Here is a 17,129-nt window from a genome sequence, read left to right as displayed (position 1 = left end):
TGCAATATAACAAAGAGTGAAAAATTTAAGGGGGTCTGAATACTTTCCGTACCCACTGTATACTACTAGTCCAAGATATATTTTGGACTAGTCTAGTTCCGATTCTTGTCTAATCTGAAATTAAACGAAAATTACAGTTAAGTAAACCAGTTTAGCGAGCTGGAGTCCTGGACCTGACGTAACTCTGTTTGCCATGCGCGTATCAACACGGATATGTTTTATATTTAGACATCTGCTCCAGATGATTTAATAGTGACTGTACTTGCAGTAACAGCCGCGAGCTGTTACTTGCGCTCTAGATTTGCGCAGTTTTTGCCTCGCTTGTGAAATATACCCACGCCTGAAAGGAAGGACACACGTTTGAGGAAATAATCGGATGGTGCATTTTGCAGAAAGGGCAGGAGGAATGACTTCCTCAAATAGGATGGTAACGCGTGTCTTTGGAGACACAGCGCGCGCGGTGCGCCTCAAGTTTGTCTGACTTTCTGCACTGAATACACAAATCGTATCGTGTAATTGCATAACCGCTGGCGCAAACGAGATAAATCTGGACCACATTGTAATATGTAGTGATGCGCGCTGCTTTAATGAATCGCAAGACGCTGGACGTCACAGCCACGTACCTCGCCGTGCCACAGGTGCGCACTAAACTTTGGTTATTCATTATTGATTAACGGCGGAAAGAAAAGGAGGAACGCGCTGAGGGACAAAACAATTACTCGCACTATGGAGATCATGTCCAATCAACCTACAGCAGAGGCGGGTGGCGACCACACCGCTGCGGCTTCCATGTCTGCAGGCGTGGAGAGGGCTGATGTGACCAGCCCGAGTCCGGTGACCAAACAGAGGTCCCTACGGGCGGTTTATGTGCTGAATGATGGACTGAAGGCAGTGGCCGCGAACAGCCCGGAGTCCGGGGCGCTCCAGTGTCTCCAACGCGCCTGCGACGCGGAAAGTGCCATATTAACCACAGTAACTTTCGGACGATTAGATTTTGGGGAGACAACAGTGCTTGATACATTTTATGACGCAGGTAAGTTAACACTAGTAAGTACGCGAGAATAATTCCTGCAGCCCCTCAATACTACATTCTGGATGTCTCCCTAAACTGGCACTCTCAGTACAGGTCAAGTACAGGTCATCTAGTTTTTCAGAATGGACTGATTGAAGTTGAATCAGGTGTGTTGGATTAAGGAAACATCCAAAATGAGTAGTTTTGGGGGGCCTCCAGATCAGGGTTTCCAAAAAGCAGCCAGTTCTGCAGGATGTAGAAGAATAGAAACTCATTGGCACATACCATTATAGATTTAGAGCTTGAGTGTGTTATTGAATTAATAATACTTAATAATACTTTATTGTTTCTTCCATATGCAAGAAATGTAAATAATAGTGAACAAATGTAAATTAAAATGAAATGTAAATGAAGAGTAAATAGTATTATCATGCAAAAAAAGTGTGTGTGTGTGTGTATAAAATCATACATTTTTAAAAACTATAAATGAAAGATCAAAAACAAGAAGAAGCAACAATATATATATATATATATATATATATATATAATGCATTATACAAAAGTACATTATACAAAATGCTTTAAATAGATAGTATAGTACTTCAGAAAACAAATATGTTTATCTAAACATACTTATGCAAGATGTAAATTGTTAGGGTTAGGGGTCATCGGCCTTTCCCATGGAAGGGTGTTATTGGAGTCATGACAATCTCTGCCTCCAGCACATTCCTTTCCTGGAATTTACTCGCCAGGTCCAGTATGAAGTCTCTCTCTCGCGGGTGTGGCTGCACACGTTACTGTGGGTGATCAAAACACTCTTACATCTGAGCTTTGGGAGGGTGAAAAGGGCAACTTTTTAAAAGTTTGACCCTGTGTATTTTTGTGCATGCAGAATGTAGCTCACGTGCAGCACTTTTTCTGGGGAAAGAACTCTAGAGGACCATAAAAAGTGCATTTTAGAGCTGAAACTTTGTATCCCTGTTTTTAAAAACAGAAGTGAACAAAACAGTTTTAAATATCCTCCCTATATAGCATTCTACAGATCAATTTCTTGTAATTGTATCACCCCCATCACCCTTTTCCTAATAAGACTGAGTCATGCATCAGCTCCTGGTTGGTTACATCAAGTCTGGTCTTGTATTTTGCTGCTTACACTGTTGCATGGCTTTCAAACACATTTTCAGATGTTTGCATAGTTTCCATTGAATAAGCAGAGATTGTGTTTGACTGGAAAAGAACAAATATAGCCATATGCAGTAGAACAAATATGCCCTTAGGACTACTTTAAACAGACAAATGGTCATTTAAAGATTTTATAGTGTGTGATTTAATGGAAAGTTATAATAAACAAAAAACACTCATAGAATTGAAAATAAATGTTTGCTTCTTAAAGAACAGGCACTGAGACTTATGCTACAGCGCACACTGTACTGTACTGTTCTGCAGTAGTCGGATTGTGTACTGTATGGTCTTCTCGCATGCTTACTGTCTCTGATTGATTTCAGACATTGCAGTTGTGGACATGAGCGATGTGTTCAGACAGCCCTCCCTGTTTTATCACCTCGGTGTGCGTGAGAGCTTTGACATGGCCAACAATGTCATCCTCTACCATGACACGGACCTTGACACTGCACAGTCGCTTAAGGTGAGAGTTACAGTCTAATACACACACATAAACACAGATATGTTTACCTAGCTATCTAAAGAAGGACATATCATATAGACTTCTATTGTTTTTAAAGGGGGTTTGTGTCATTTTCAGATGTTCAGTGGTTTTAAGAAGGCCGTTTGTAGGTTGACTTCTCCAAAAAAGTAAATAGCTCTTTGTCACTTTTTTTTTTTTTTTGAGAGGCCAACAAAGTAATATTGATTTAATCAATAGTGTGAGCTTGAGGCAGGACTGCCTGTTTGTCAGTGAAAGATGAGGAGTGTGTTTGGGAAAGGGAAACCTGTTTGGTAATAATACTACTTTTGCAGTTCTGTTTAGTGCTGCTAATAAAAGTACAAAATTAGTGCTGTACATTTAAATAAAGATAAGAATAAATAAGAATAAAAAAGTAACTTTCCCCTTTAAAGACATCCACAAAAAAGAGGCTTTGTCTCATTTAGCTAATTTCTAGAAAAAAATCATCTTTTTATTCATATAAAATAAATAAATAGTTACTTTCCCTTTTAAAGACATCTACAAAAAGAGGATTTGTCTAATTTAACTAATTCCTAGACAAAAAATATATTTTATTCATTTAAAATAAAATAAAAATTACTTAAATATTTTTCTCCTTTAAAGACATATAAGAAGCTTTGTCTAATTTGTCTTATTATTGTCTTATTCAGCATATTTCTAGAAACAAATCATCTTTTTATTTGTTTAAAATGCCCCTTTAAAGATGTCAATAAAAAGACACTTTGTCTTATTTGGCATTTTTCTGGGGTATTTAAAAAAAAAAAATCTAATAGAGCTTATGAATTACATATTCTTCTCATAACTTTTTCTAAGTGCCACCACACAAACACTAGGAAGGATTGTTGGGAGGTTATACCTTCAGGCCTAAAGGCTGTTACACTCACATTTGGGATTTTTGTCATCTGAACAAAGAGGTGGCCCACTACCAGGTCCTGACCTGCTATTCTCAGCTTAGGAAGGGGTTTATCTTTTCTGGGCACTGGACAGTAGAGCTGCCAGAACAACACAGTCTGTATTCGAGCTAAGGCATGCAGTCAGTCCACACGTTTCCACAGAGACATCGGAAGGCATGTGTTCTAGCATACTGAGATGATAACAATCACGGATGGGGAGAAGTGTCATGCGATCTGTTTGTGTATTTGTTCATGTTCTGTGATGCTGCTGTGTTTCAGTCAGGGTTCATTCACTGCATCACACGGCCATCAGTCATGGAATAAAATTTAAATAAATGGCATGATGGCAAAACGTTCCCAGGTGCTGTGGACATGTGAAATAAAGTAATATACATGCATTTTTGGAGAGTTGTTTTGTAATTTTTTCTTTTATTTTTTTCTTGCATAGGACATGGTGGCACAGAAAAACACAGTGAGTATCAAAACACTCTTTGCAAGTCTGGTAATCTGATGAGGTTTGTGGACAGGCTGGCATTCATTGTTGGTGTGCCAAGAGCTTTGTGTATGGGACTATTTTTGGAGCTCTTATGACATACGTGTACTTGCTCTTCTGTGTCAGTGTATATCCAGGACTTTACACAGTGAGCAGATCATTTCCTGAACTCTTCTTTATGGACATACACTAATCTGTGAGTGGACACGAGGTTCTGGTGGCTCATTGTGTCCCAGTAGGAAGACTATTGCTGATTCAGATGAACTCATAAGGGCTCTCAAGGTGTCATGGCACTTGTGTGTTTGTGGGTGTTGGTGGTTTTGATAAAGGAGAGTGTCGTTGAGTGCAAGTCTTTAAATAAACCTCTAATATTGAATGGCTGCTGAGAAGAAGCTGACCTTGACAGCATTTAATAACTGTGTTACATTGTATAACATTTATAAATATGATTCATTGAAATGGCCCAGAAACAAGCAAAAGATGGATCTGTGTTAACTTCTTATCATTAGTTATGTGAACAGAAGGGAAATTCTGTGTTTGCCCTTATTCTACATTTTCAGCCTTAGAGTGCCCCATTATGCCTTTCATGCAGTGTGTAATGTAGCTGTGTGAGAATGTAAGTGATCTGCAAAGTTGTAAAGCCGAAAGTGCACGATAAATAAAGTTATTGTCTCCCAAAAGAAAGAATCGACAGGCAAAATGAGTCATCAATAATTTGAATCCCACTTCCGTGACGGCTACACATCACGGGGTAACACATTCGCATAATGCCCTCCTATGTTCTACATTGGCCAGCCGCGAACAACTTGCCCCCGCCCTTAAACACTGTAGCTTCGTGTGGTAAACATCATGTCAAGAAGATGCGCTGTCCTACGCTGTGAAAGTTGTATTTTCACTTCTGAAAGATGAGGCTGCAAGAGTCAGTGGTTAAAATGTATTTTTTCACTGTACCACAGCTGTACAGCCTCAATCTTTTTTGTGTTCCCGTCATTTTACTGACGACTGCTTCTCTAATCTCGGGGAGTTTAACGCAGGATTCACAAAACGCATGCTCTTGAAAGATGGTTCAGTACACAGTTTATTTGGAGCAGCTGGCTCCACTGAATCCCAACCTGTAAGTATGATAAATAATGGATGTTTATATTTTCTATTGAGTGATCAAAATACAGAAGTATGGCAATGGGCGTATCGTTTCCGACACGTGCTGTATGCGGTAGAGCAATCACAACTGACTGAGCCATTTGACCAATCAGAGCAAGCTTATGAAAAGGAGGGGTTTAGAGAGACTGAATCTTAGAACTGCTTTTTGAACGTTTAAGAATCGTTGGAAAATGAGGTGGTATTAAATGCATATTTTGAGAAAACAACATTTTTTTTTTTTTTTACCTTGCATGCATGTAAACCTATTGTTGGAGACTCCCAAAACAATATTAGGAACCTTAAAAATGGCAAAATAGGGGCACTTTAAGGAATAGTTTACCCAAAAATTCTGTCATTGTTCACTCAATCTCATATTCCAAACTCGATACAACTTTCTTTGTTCTGCGGGTCACTGTTTTTCGTGCAGTTACAATGGGTATTGAATATTTTAAGAGCTTCAAAAAGCATGCAAAAGAACCATTTAGCACTATTTCCAACGTCTTCTGGCATCATATGATAGCTTTGTGTGAGGAACAGGGTAAAATTTAATTCTGTATCTGTGATAATATAAACTTCTAATGAGCTGTTGACCACTGTCAGTTTATGAGTGATCCATTCAGACCAATGAATCAACCATTCATTCCATGAATCAAGATTTGACTCAAAAGAATGATTCTTTTAGGAATCGCTACTTCTCTCATGAACACCAAGGAAAACTAGGGCGAATGTCAAGGATTTCAGTGAAATATTATTAATTATTGCTTAAATATATGTTTGTTCCACACACCAATGTGGTTTAGTAGTATTTACATACTATAGTAATTATTAATTATTTTATTTCACTTGAAGTTTTAGTAATTGTTATATGCTTTTGTTATTTTAAATAATTTTTGTTTTAGAAATTTTAGTTACAGTTTGTTGACAATGCAATTTTTCTAATTTTGTTTGTTTAATTTTTTTCATGTAATATTTATTTTTTATCTGCTTTATTTCAATACTTTATTTTTTTTTTTGATACCTTCAAGATTTTTGCATCTCCTTGGCTTACTCATTCATCTGTAATTTCTTGTTTCCATTAATACTCTATAGTCTGTATATTCTTTATCTGTCATTCTCTTTTTCTCTTTTCCTTTCAGTTCCCTTCACTGTTTGCTCTCCTTTTCTTTCTTTCTCTCTTTTTTTGTCTGTTACCTGGAGTAGGCTGCAAGGCGAGTTAAAATAGGATTCCCATGGGTCCAGTTGCCTCCCGAGTATAGGGGCTCCGGCCTAAGAAACAAAGTAGGTGCTGTGAGCATTCTAGTGCATGCTGGGAAAATCCCATATGCATGAATCAGAATGAGAGGGACCAATGATGTCTGTTACTATCTGACTCACTTTCTTTCAGTCTGGCTGACATGTCAAGGAATTAAGAGCTCTGAATCAAAGTCAGTGAGTTATTTATTGCTGAGAAACTTGGTTACTTTTAAATGATTAATCATTACTCTTAAGTGGATCCAAAGACTTTAGGTGCCTGCATAACAAAATCACAGATTTCTATAATATGTACAGCTGATTTTTGTAGGATTCTGCACATCCTCTATATGTATATGTAAAATAACAGTAAAGAAATAAAATACTGTATATACTTCATACATATATTTAAATTTTTTAAACAGTTTTTTTTTTCTTTTTTGGACCACTTAGCAGCCTCTGGTTGCCCCTTGGACCCCCGTTTGAAAACCATCATGCTTTAGCTGAGAGTCTAAGGATTTGCTCAGTATTTATTATTAGACCACATGCCTGACAATTTAAATAGTCTTAAAGTGTATGATGACTGTTTGACTTGAGAGGCTTGGATTTAGGTGACCCCTTACATTTGAGGTGTTGATGTGGCAGAATGCTAAGATGTGCTTTGGCCCCCTCCTCCGTTTTGCTCTGGAATTCTAGGACAGTACACGATCACAAAGGTGTTAACAAGATTTCCTCTGCGCTTCGAATTTCTTGGCTGCCAGCTACTGAGTACATGATCACTAACACACAGACAGTCTGTACTTTTACACAGTGTTGCATACAGTCATGAATTATATGACATGACTAAGAATAGGTCTATATTACATTTTTAATGCACAAATTTAGAATTTGTTTATCTTTTTTAGGCCTCCAGCGGGAACTACTATTTCATCCCCTACTTGATGATGCCCAACAACGAGTACTTGTGCTGTGAGAACGTGGCCCAGCGTAGAGCATCGGAGTACATGCAACCCAACTGGGACAACCTTCTTGGACCTCTGTGCGTCCCATTGGTTGACCGCTTCGTCAGCTTGCTCAAAGACATTCATGTCACGTCTTGGTAAGTTTTGGCAGGATGCCCATTTCAGATGATCCTTTACAGAGTTACGTAATGGTGTCACATTTAGCTAAACATAAATCAAGCAATCGTCTTCCAATTTGTGACTGATAAACAATATTACATGAATAATTATTATAAATTACTTTTTTACATAACAAAAACAATTCAATTTGCGGTGGAATTCTGTGTCTTGTGTTCAACATTGCATCATGGATCTAAATTAGCTGTCAAATGATCCTCAAGAAACACATCTTCTTGTCCCTGGTGTGAAGAAATGGGACTCAACCCAAATTGGATGTAGCGCTCATATTATATCTTCAAGACAGACATGCACATGTGCATGCAAGATTTATTAGGAACTCTATAGCTTCTAAAAAGTGTCGGGGTGTCCTTTCACCTGGAGCTCAGATATCAGAAGTCTAGAACATCCCTGCAGATCGTAGTGCCAAGATTTTCACATCCTGTGTAGCCAGATTTGGACTATTAGTATGACGTCTGACCCACTTTGCAGCTGTCCAAGAACATATGAAGTGACCAACCACAATTCATTTTGTTGCTGCATGATGTTTAAATGCATCGGATGGTCAGTGCATTTCGGTGGTCTGTGAGCGTCCCATCTGAAGGTGAGAGTACGTATGAATTTATCCGTGAAAACTAAATCCCATTCTATCTTCTGTTGTATCTTCTTTCTCCCTGACAGTGCTTCATACAAAGACACCCTACTGAACGACATCCGAAAAGCTCGAGATAAATACCAGGGTGAGGAGCTGGCCAAGGAGCTTTCCCGTATCAAACTCCGCATCGACAACACTGAGGTTTTGACTCAGGACATTGTTATGAACCTGCTTTTCTCCTACAGAGATATACAGGTATATAGTATAAACCAAGCACATCTAAACATTAAAAAACTTTACTGGTAGTTTTAATGGTCTTTGGTGTGTGTTTTCAGGACTATGATGCTATGGTTAAATTGGTACAGACCATTGAGATGTTGCCCACCTGTGACTTGGCCAACCAGCCCATGATTCAGTTCCACTATGCTTTTGCGCTCAATAGGTGACCACAAATCTGCATTGTGTGGTATATTCTCCTATTCATATGCTTGGCAAACAGACATTTATCTTTTACAGCCCTTTGATCTCAGGAACAAATGCATTTCTGTTTGCGTGTGTGCGAAAACAGGCGAAATAGCCCTGGAGATCGAGAGCAGGCATTGCGTGTGATGTTGCAGGTTCTTCAGTCATGTGATCACCCCGCACCTGACATGTTCTGCTTGTGTGGCCGCATCTATAAGGACATCTTCCTCGACTCTGACTGCAAGGACACCAAGAACAGGGACAACGCCATCCAGTGGTGAGTGAGTTAAATGAGCTTGAAGTGCACTGTTTCAGTGTAACAGTGATTTGTTTTTGTTTGTTTTTTATGAATGAATCCCTTGTATTGGGCTCTGTTGACTTGAACCAGAAACAAGAAGCTGCATTAAATGTGATTGAAAACACCCTAGCAACCACATTAAATGCACTAAAAACATCCAGTAACTGCATCAAATGTGTGAAAAACACCCAAGTAGTCACATTATATATACTAAAAAACCAGAATACCCTAGCATCTACTTTAAATGCACTATAAACACCCAGAACACCCTGGCAACAACATTTAAATGTGTTAAAAACACTCAGAACACACCAGAAGCTGCAATGAATGTACTAAAATCACTCGAAATGTCCTAGCAGCCACATTAAATATGCTGAAACACCCAAAACAACCAAGCAGTTGCAATAAATTCAACAAAGTCACCTAGAACAGGGGTTCCCAATTTTTTCCATTCCACGACCCACCTAAACAAGTATAATTTATTTTAAGACCCACCAAAATATTTTTGGGATTAGAAAACAATTGACATTGCTGTAAATTGAATCTAAAGTTTGATATGACAGAAATGGAGTATTTAAGAAAAATAATCATCAACTGTAAAATTTCACTACTAATATTTACGTTTGAATTTCTTAATTTGCAGACGTTAAAGAGTATATGAAATATGTCCATAAAAACTTGAAACATGCTCACTCCAGTGCCGATATGAAGTATAATTCTGTAACACATTAAAAGCTCTCATGCTCCTTCCATGTAGGGGAGAGCGGAGCGCAACAAAACACTTTTTAACCTTCTCAGTTTGTGTAAATCCACATGGGGTTCAGAGTGCAATTTTTTCACATTAATTTCACACGTCTAGTACAAATATGAGGTTTTGTTTCATAACTACAGTGTATACTTTTTTCTTTATTTACCCCAAAAGAATGGAAGTGAAATGTGACAACATGCCCCATAGGTGGGGCACACTGTAACATCTGAGGGGCATGTTGTAACATGACCATATGACAGCTTAAAATCTTATCTGATCTAATGAAAAAGGAAAACACAGAGGAAAGCATTCCTGAATGAACACAATCCTCTCCTCCCTGCACACAGCTCTCACAGAACAGGAGACAAATAGATGAGCTAAAATGCTTTACATTTCTTGAAATATTAATTTCTGAACAATGAACATTACTCTGTCATTATTCACGTTTCTCATTAAAATTCATGAAAGCATTTAATGTAAATTACACTGCTAATGTCATAGAATAGCACAGATCTAATACTAGCGTGACACATTGTAACGCAGTGTTGCAACATTTCCCATCTGCGAAACTGGAATTTAAAACTGGTTAGTATCTTACGCTAGTTAGATTGCAGATTAAAATAATAGCAGATTTGTCTCGTTTTAAATAGACACTAAAAATTGAGATGAAAATTTTACTTCTACCAGAAATGTACTTTTGCTGTGGTTAAATAAATGTTCATGGATGTTTTCAAAAGATTTTTATATTTTGTCACAATTTTTTTTATATATATTGTTGATATGGCAACTAGTCAATTCCATAAGTTTTGTAATGCTATCATGTGTGGAAATGTTTAAAATCATGTGTGTTACAAATAACCGCGTTAGTCTGTGCCCCGCTCACCCCCTACATGTGAAATGCTTTTTACAGACAGTTTCCTTGTGTTGGTAGGCAACCAAATGCATACGAAGGAACAAAAACAACAAACTCTTTATATCTCTCTAAAAGACAACAGAACCGAGTTGAACAGATGACAGAGATGAATGAACAGACCTGAAACAGCCTTTCGTAATGTTTGAATTTTCCTGTGTAATGCAATCTCATGCAGAATACAGTGCAGTGATTGGAGTGAGTGAGTTTCTTCTCTTTAATAATGCGGACCGAACCACTTAATGATGAACCAAGTCACTCTAAGACCCTCAGTGTTATTACAACTCGTGTGTGCGTGCTTCAAAACACGCAGCGCATGTTTATTAATTAAATGGTGGTCACTAAGTAATATTGCAATTTCTATTTAATGTTGGTATATTGTGCAGCCCTAGACTAAACTGCTTGTGTGTGTGTGTGTGTGTGTGTGTGTGTGTGTGTGTGTCATTCAAACACAAATTTAGCTGCAGCCAAGTGACTTTGTGCGACCCACCTTTTCCCACTCCAGGACCCACAGTTTGAAAACCCCTGACTTAGAACACTCTAGCAGCTGCATTAAATGTATTAAAATCACCCAGAACACCCTAGCAGCCATATTACATGTATTAAGAACACCTTAAGAACTACTTAAATGTGTTATAATAACACCCAGAACACATTAAAAAAAGTTATTTTGTATTCATGCATGTGTGTTGTAGGTATAGAAAGGGCTTCGAGTTGCAGCCCACTCTCTATTCTGGCATTAATCTGGCAGTGCTGCTTATAGTGTCCGGGCAGCAGTTTGAGACTTCCATAGAACTCAGGAAGATCGGTGAGTTTCCTGTTGCTCTCAGACCATTGACTTCATTAAGGACACAGGTTGCCCCTTCTCACCCTCTCATTCTCTCTCAGGTGTGAGGTTGAACAGTCTGCTCGGACGTAAAGGCAGTCTGGAGAAGATGAATAACTACTGGGACGTGGGGCAGTTCTTTACTGTCAGCATGCTGGCCAATGACATCCCCAAAGCTGTGCAGGCTTCAGAGAAACTCTTCAAACTTAAACCACCCATATGGTACATATAGAATAAACACTGATGACACTGATGCAGGAAATAGGAATTTGAATCTGGCCACATCCTCTCTTCTACTCATGATTTCTTGTTATAGCTCAACTTTTATTGTTAAAATGGCAGCTTAATGCAACTCACATTCATTTCCTCTTTCAGGTACCTGCGATCAGTCGTCCAAAACCTTCAGTTGATTCAGCATTTTAAGAAGCAGAGCACTGAGCATTCTCCTCAAAGAGAGAGACTCAACTTCTGGATGGACATTATTGTGGAGGCCACACAAGGAAGCACCAACGGCCTGCGTTTTCCGGTACTACACCGCCTCACATGTGTGTCTCATCCAGGACCACTCCTGTATTGGCTGAACAGCATTTCATGGACTCATCACTTCTTCTATTATACAGGTGTTGATTCTGGAGCCGACTAAAGTGTACCAGCCCTCGTACGTGTCCATTAACAGTGAAGCTGAAGAGAAGAATGTTTCTATATGGCATGTGTCGCCTGCTGAGACGGTCAGTGGTTTATATGACATCATGTTTGCTGTATAAAGTAATTTTGTGGATATTATATAATTTTCCTAACTGATGTGGTTACAGAAGGGAATACATGAGTGGAACTTCACAGCATCATCCATCAAAGGGATTAGGTGAGAGTGAAATTCTTTTCTGAATGTTGTTTCAAGACAAACAAACAATATTAAAGTAGGAACTAGTTCTACTAGTCTTATCTGGCAAAATCATCAACTTGTATCAACATTACTGGTATCATGTTGGTCGACATTGTATATTTAATTGTGCTCATTCTCCTCTTTTTGCATTTAGATTCATGCTTACTTCAGTGTTGTTACTGTTCATTAAAACTAAAACTTTTAACAATCATTTTCATTCATTAAAATAAATATAAATGAAAATAGAATATACCTATTGCCTTTGCAACTAAGTGAAATAGGATACAAATGAGTTGAAGTACTAAAATTACTAAAACTAACACTGAAATAAAGCTAAATAGAAATATTTTAAAATAAAATGAACAAAAAAGACAAACGCACATTCTAAATTCTAAAAGTTGAAAATACAGTATTACAATAAAAGCTCATTCAAAATTATTAATAAATAATATAATAGTATATAAGTAATACTAAAATAACACTGGCCCACTTAAAGTTAATCTTCCAAACCACTAATAACACTATAATAATATTTATTTTTATATAATTATAAGAGTAATGTTTTTTTTTTATATTTAAAAACATATTCCTAGTGTCCTTTATTCCTTTATAGGTAATATAGTATACAATTTTAATATTGGCTATTAATCAGCCATAACATGAACATGGCAGAATTTTATTATTAGTGCATTCCTAGTCTTTACCTAGATTCATTTTCATAAAGTGTCAAAACTAGCAGATCCAATGCTACTGCTACCGTCTCACACATTGTTTCAGCAGCAATCCTTCCATTTAAATGTGATTTATTCATGATCCCAGAGATGTGAAATAAATCTTGCATTCTTCCACTCTCTAGCATTTCCAAATTCGATGAGCGCTGCTGCTTTTTGTATGTCCATGACAACTCGGACGACTTCCAGATCTACTTCTCCACAGAGGACCAGTGTGGCAGGTTAGTGTTCCTGAAGTTAATCGATTAGGTTTCAAACTCTGCTACTCATGGAGGTTACTGATGCATGGATGGTTGGCTGTCACTTATTTGAAGGTTCTGCTCCATGGTGAAGGAGTTGATCACAGACGGATCAGGGAATGCTGTCGAGCTGGAGGGGGAGGGAGAAGGAGACACCCTGGAGGTGAGAGCTTCAAAAACTCACCTAAAGTTAGTTTTATTTGAATTTGTGAGGTTTTGATACTTAAATCCCGAATCATTCTGCAGTACGAGTACGACTACAATGAGAATGGCGACAGGGTGGTTTTAGGTAGGGGAACTTATGGAGTGGTCTACGCAGGGAGAGACCTGAGTAACCAGGTGCGCATTGCCATCAAAGAGATCCCAGAGAGAGACAGCAGGTGAGATTCTTATGACAATCTGACCAGCAGACCAGCATGAATGTTCACCAGCATACTGAATGTTGTATCAGGCTTCTTACAGGACAGTTTAACCAAAAATGAAAATTCTGTTATAATTTTACTCACTCTCATGTCTGTATGACTTTTTTTCTACTGTGGAACATAAAACAAAAATATATTTTGGAAAATGTCTCAGTTTTTGTTTTTCATACAATAAGTCATTTGGCTACAATGTTGTATGGACACCAACATTCTTCAAAATATATTTTCTTCTGTTCCAGGTTTGGAACAACATGAGAGTGAGAATTACTTTTTGGGTGTTCTGTCCCTTTAAAGCAGCAAAACCATTTGTGACCCTGGACCACAAAACCAGTCTCAAGTCGCTGGGGTATATTTGTAGCAATAGCCAAAAATACATTGTATCATTGTGTCAAAATGATTTATTTTTCTTTTATGCCAAAAATCATTAGGACATTAAGTAAAGATCATGTTCCATGAAGATATTTTGTAAATTTCCTACTGTAAATATATCAAAACTTAATTTTTGATTAGTAATATGCATGGCTAAGAACTTCATTTGGACAACTTTAAAGGCGATTTTCTCAATATTTTGATTTTTTTTGCACCCTCAGATTCCAGATTTTCAAATAGTTGTATCTCGGCCAAATATTGTCCTATCATAACAAACCATACATCAATGGAAAGCTTATTATAAATCTCAATTTCAAAAAATTTACCCTTATGACTGGTTTTGTGGTCCAGGGTCACATTTTACGTTTGTAATGTAATTCTGAGCGAAACAGGATATTCATTCAGGTTGCATGTTCGTCATCTAGCATAAATGAAAAGTTAAGTAAAAAGGATTAAAATTAATAATTTAATAATGCAATAATTTTGGGAATATATATATATATATATACAGTATATATATACTGTAAATACATTTCTAGACCCAAAAACTAGAACAAATGACAAAAGCACATAACAAAATGACTAAAGCTTAAACTAAAATGAAAATGAAAATATAAAAATAAAAGCTAATTCGAATATGGATAAATACTATAATAGTATTTAAATAATACTAAAATAACACTGATACATTCAGGTATTCCCAACCACTGCATGAGGAAATAGCCCTCCACAAGTACCTGAAACACAGGAACATTGTTCAGTACCTGGGCTCGGTGTCAGAGGACGGATATATCAAGATCTTCATGGAACAGGTCCCTGGAGGTACATGTGTAGTTTCTAATAGAAGAATATCAAGAACATCTTTTCTACTTTAAATTTGATTTGTTCTTCATAGTCATCATATTTCCTCTACAGGAAGTCTGTCAGCATTGTTGCGTTCAAAGTGGGGTCCTCTGAAAGAAGCCACCATAATCTTCTACACTCGGCAGATCTTGGAAGGACTTCGTTATTTGCATGAGAACCAGATTGTTCATCGGGACATCAAGGTAACTGATAAATCTTTTGGATCTATATTTGGGTGCCCTCAAAAATGTGAATGTTCATTGACCGATCATCTTTCCACAGGGAGACAATGTCTTAGTCAACACCTACAGTGGCGTGTTGAAAATCTCAGACTTCGGCACGTCCAAGAGGCTGGCTGGAGTCAATCCCTGCACAGAGACGTTCACTGGTATTTGTTTCACTTTCATTGTCTTTTGTTAGTTGCAAGATGCACCCTCCGTGTGACCCTCTCGCTGTTCCATTTGACACGTGCCGTGTGTCATCATACATCCTGGTGGTCTTTGCCAGGTCAGGATTTTAGGCTTAGTTAAAGTTCGGTCTATCATTAGCCCCACCAAACAGGATCTAAGGGAGTTTCATTCCTCCCCTTTTAGTGTGTATACCTCCTCCTACATCCAAACGCTGTCAGGATACATTTATAAAGTGTGTATTAATGCTGTATATAAGGGGTTTACAAAGAGTTTCATGGAAAAAGGTTCAGAGAAAAATAGTGTAAAAAATTTTAAATAATTAATACATTGATTAATCTTTAAATAATATAGTAAATGAAAAATTAATTAACAGTTATTTGATTAACTAATTTACAAATAAATCATTTGACATATATACACACTACTTTTCAAAAGTCTGGGGTTAGTAAGAGTTTTTAGTGTTCTTGAAAGAAGTCTCACGGCTGCAATTTTTAAAATAAAAAATAGACTAAGAACTGTAATATTGTAAATTATTATTACAATTTAAAATAACTGTTTTCTGTTTTAATATAGTTCAATTGTAATTTATTCCTGTGATGGCAAAGCTGACTTTTTAAGAAACATTCTTATTACACAGCTATTTTTAAATGTTTTTGAAAGAGTCTCTTATCGGTCACCAAGGCTGCATTTATTTGATAAAAAATACAGTAAAAAACTGTAAAAGTTATTCCTGTTATGGCAAAGCTGAATTTTCAAGAAACATTCCTATTATTATAAATGTTGGAAAACATTTGTGCTGATTAATGTTTTTTTTTTTTTAACTGTGATATATTTCTTTTTAGGATTCTTTTATGAATAGAAAGTTCAAAAGAACAGGTTTTATTGAAAATATTTTTTTTCTCTTTTTTCCTGTCAATTTTAAATAATTTAATGACTTTTTTTTGTCGTTTAAAAATATATTTTTTTAGAATATTAAAAACCCTTGCCCATATTTAAAACCCCTTGCAAATTGACTAAATTGGCCATACACTGGTGTGGACTGGTTCTCCTCTCCAAGGCTTAGATTACTTTTATTTCCTGACACAAAATAGACGGCGTTTCTTCCAGTGTGGCAAGCGATCATGAGTCCTGGTCACTGGTAACATGAGAATGTCTCCTGTGGGTGAGTAATTAGATTAGCATAGCATCTGAGACAGGAGTGTGTTTATGTTTCATTAGTGACTGCTGAAGCATCAGAGCAGGTGCGCTCATCTGTCCTCCCCCTCGCCTTTCACTGTCAACTTCACTCCTGAGCTTCTCTCCTTGATTTATTTTATTTTGTGTAACATCCTGTCACAGCACATTCTTATCTAATGAAGTTTTGCTTTTCCCCTGTAAATCCCTGTCCAGGTACGTTACAGTATATGGCCCCTGAGATCATCGATAAAGGCCCTCGAGGTTACGGGGCACCTGCTGATATCTGGTCCCTGGGCTGCACCATCATAGAGATGGCCACAGGCAAACCTCCTTTCCATGAGCTGGGAGAACCACATACAAATACAGAAGATAACCAACCAAGAAAATTATGAGATTTTTTTTATGTATAAAGAACTATGTTAATAAAAAAAAGTATTATAAATAAATAATTGTAAAAAAAAATCCTATCTTCTGAATAAAATTATGGATCATCGCAGTATTTTTTTAATATACAGGTACAATATTTTTTTATTTGTTGTAAAATATTGTATATTGTTCGTATTTTTCAATACACTGTTAAAGGGGTCATATGACATTGCTAAAAAGAACATTATTTTGTGTATTTGGTGTAATGAAATTTGTTTATG

General features: G+C 37.1%; 1 protein-coding gene across 1 annotated transcript in view; it reads left to right on the top strand.

The window, feature by feature from the left end:
• Positions 1-204: 204 nt before the first annotated feature.
• Positions 205-17,129, top strand: part of LOC107663664 (mitogen-activated protein kinase kinase kinase 15-like) — a 30,355-nt gene continuing 13,430 nt past the window's right edge. Inside the window, 19 exon segments of the mRNA XM_016453907.1 lie at positions 205-1,033; positions 2,518-2,657; positions 4,038-4,061; positions 7,358-7,551; positions 8,252-8,420; positions 8,501-8,607; positions 8,734-8,904; positions 11,279-11,391; positions 11,472-11,631; positions 11,785-11,935; positions 12,030-12,137; positions 12,222-12,271; positions 13,149-13,244; positions 13,338-13,425; positions 13,509-13,642; positions 14,748-14,875; positions 14,969-15,099; positions 15,179-15,284; positions 16,696-16,837. Coding sequence (XP_016309393.1) covers positions 727-1,033; positions 2,518-2,657; positions 4,038-4,061; positions 7,358-7,551; positions 8,252-8,420; positions 8,501-8,607; positions 8,734-8,904; positions 11,279-11,391; positions 11,472-11,631; positions 11,785-11,935; positions 12,030-12,137; positions 12,222-12,271; positions 13,149-13,244; positions 13,338-13,425; positions 13,509-13,642; positions 14,748-14,875; positions 14,969-15,099; positions 15,179-15,284; positions 16,696-16,837 — 2,519 coding nt within the window. The 5' untranslated portion in view covers positions 205-726.

The sequence above is a fragment of the Sinocyclocheilus anshuiensis genome, unplaced genomic scaffold, assembly GCF_001515605.1.
Source record: "Sinocyclocheilus anshuiensis isolate Anshui unplaced genomic scaffold, SAMN03320099.WGS_v1.1 scaffold928, whole genome shotgun sequence".
NCBI lineage: Eukaryota > Metazoa > Chordata > Actinopteri > Cypriniformes > Cyprinidae > Sinocyclocheilus > Sinocyclocheilus anshuiensis.
Note: the sequence above shows the minus strand (reverse complement) of the source record. Positions and strands in the feature narration are given on the sequence as shown.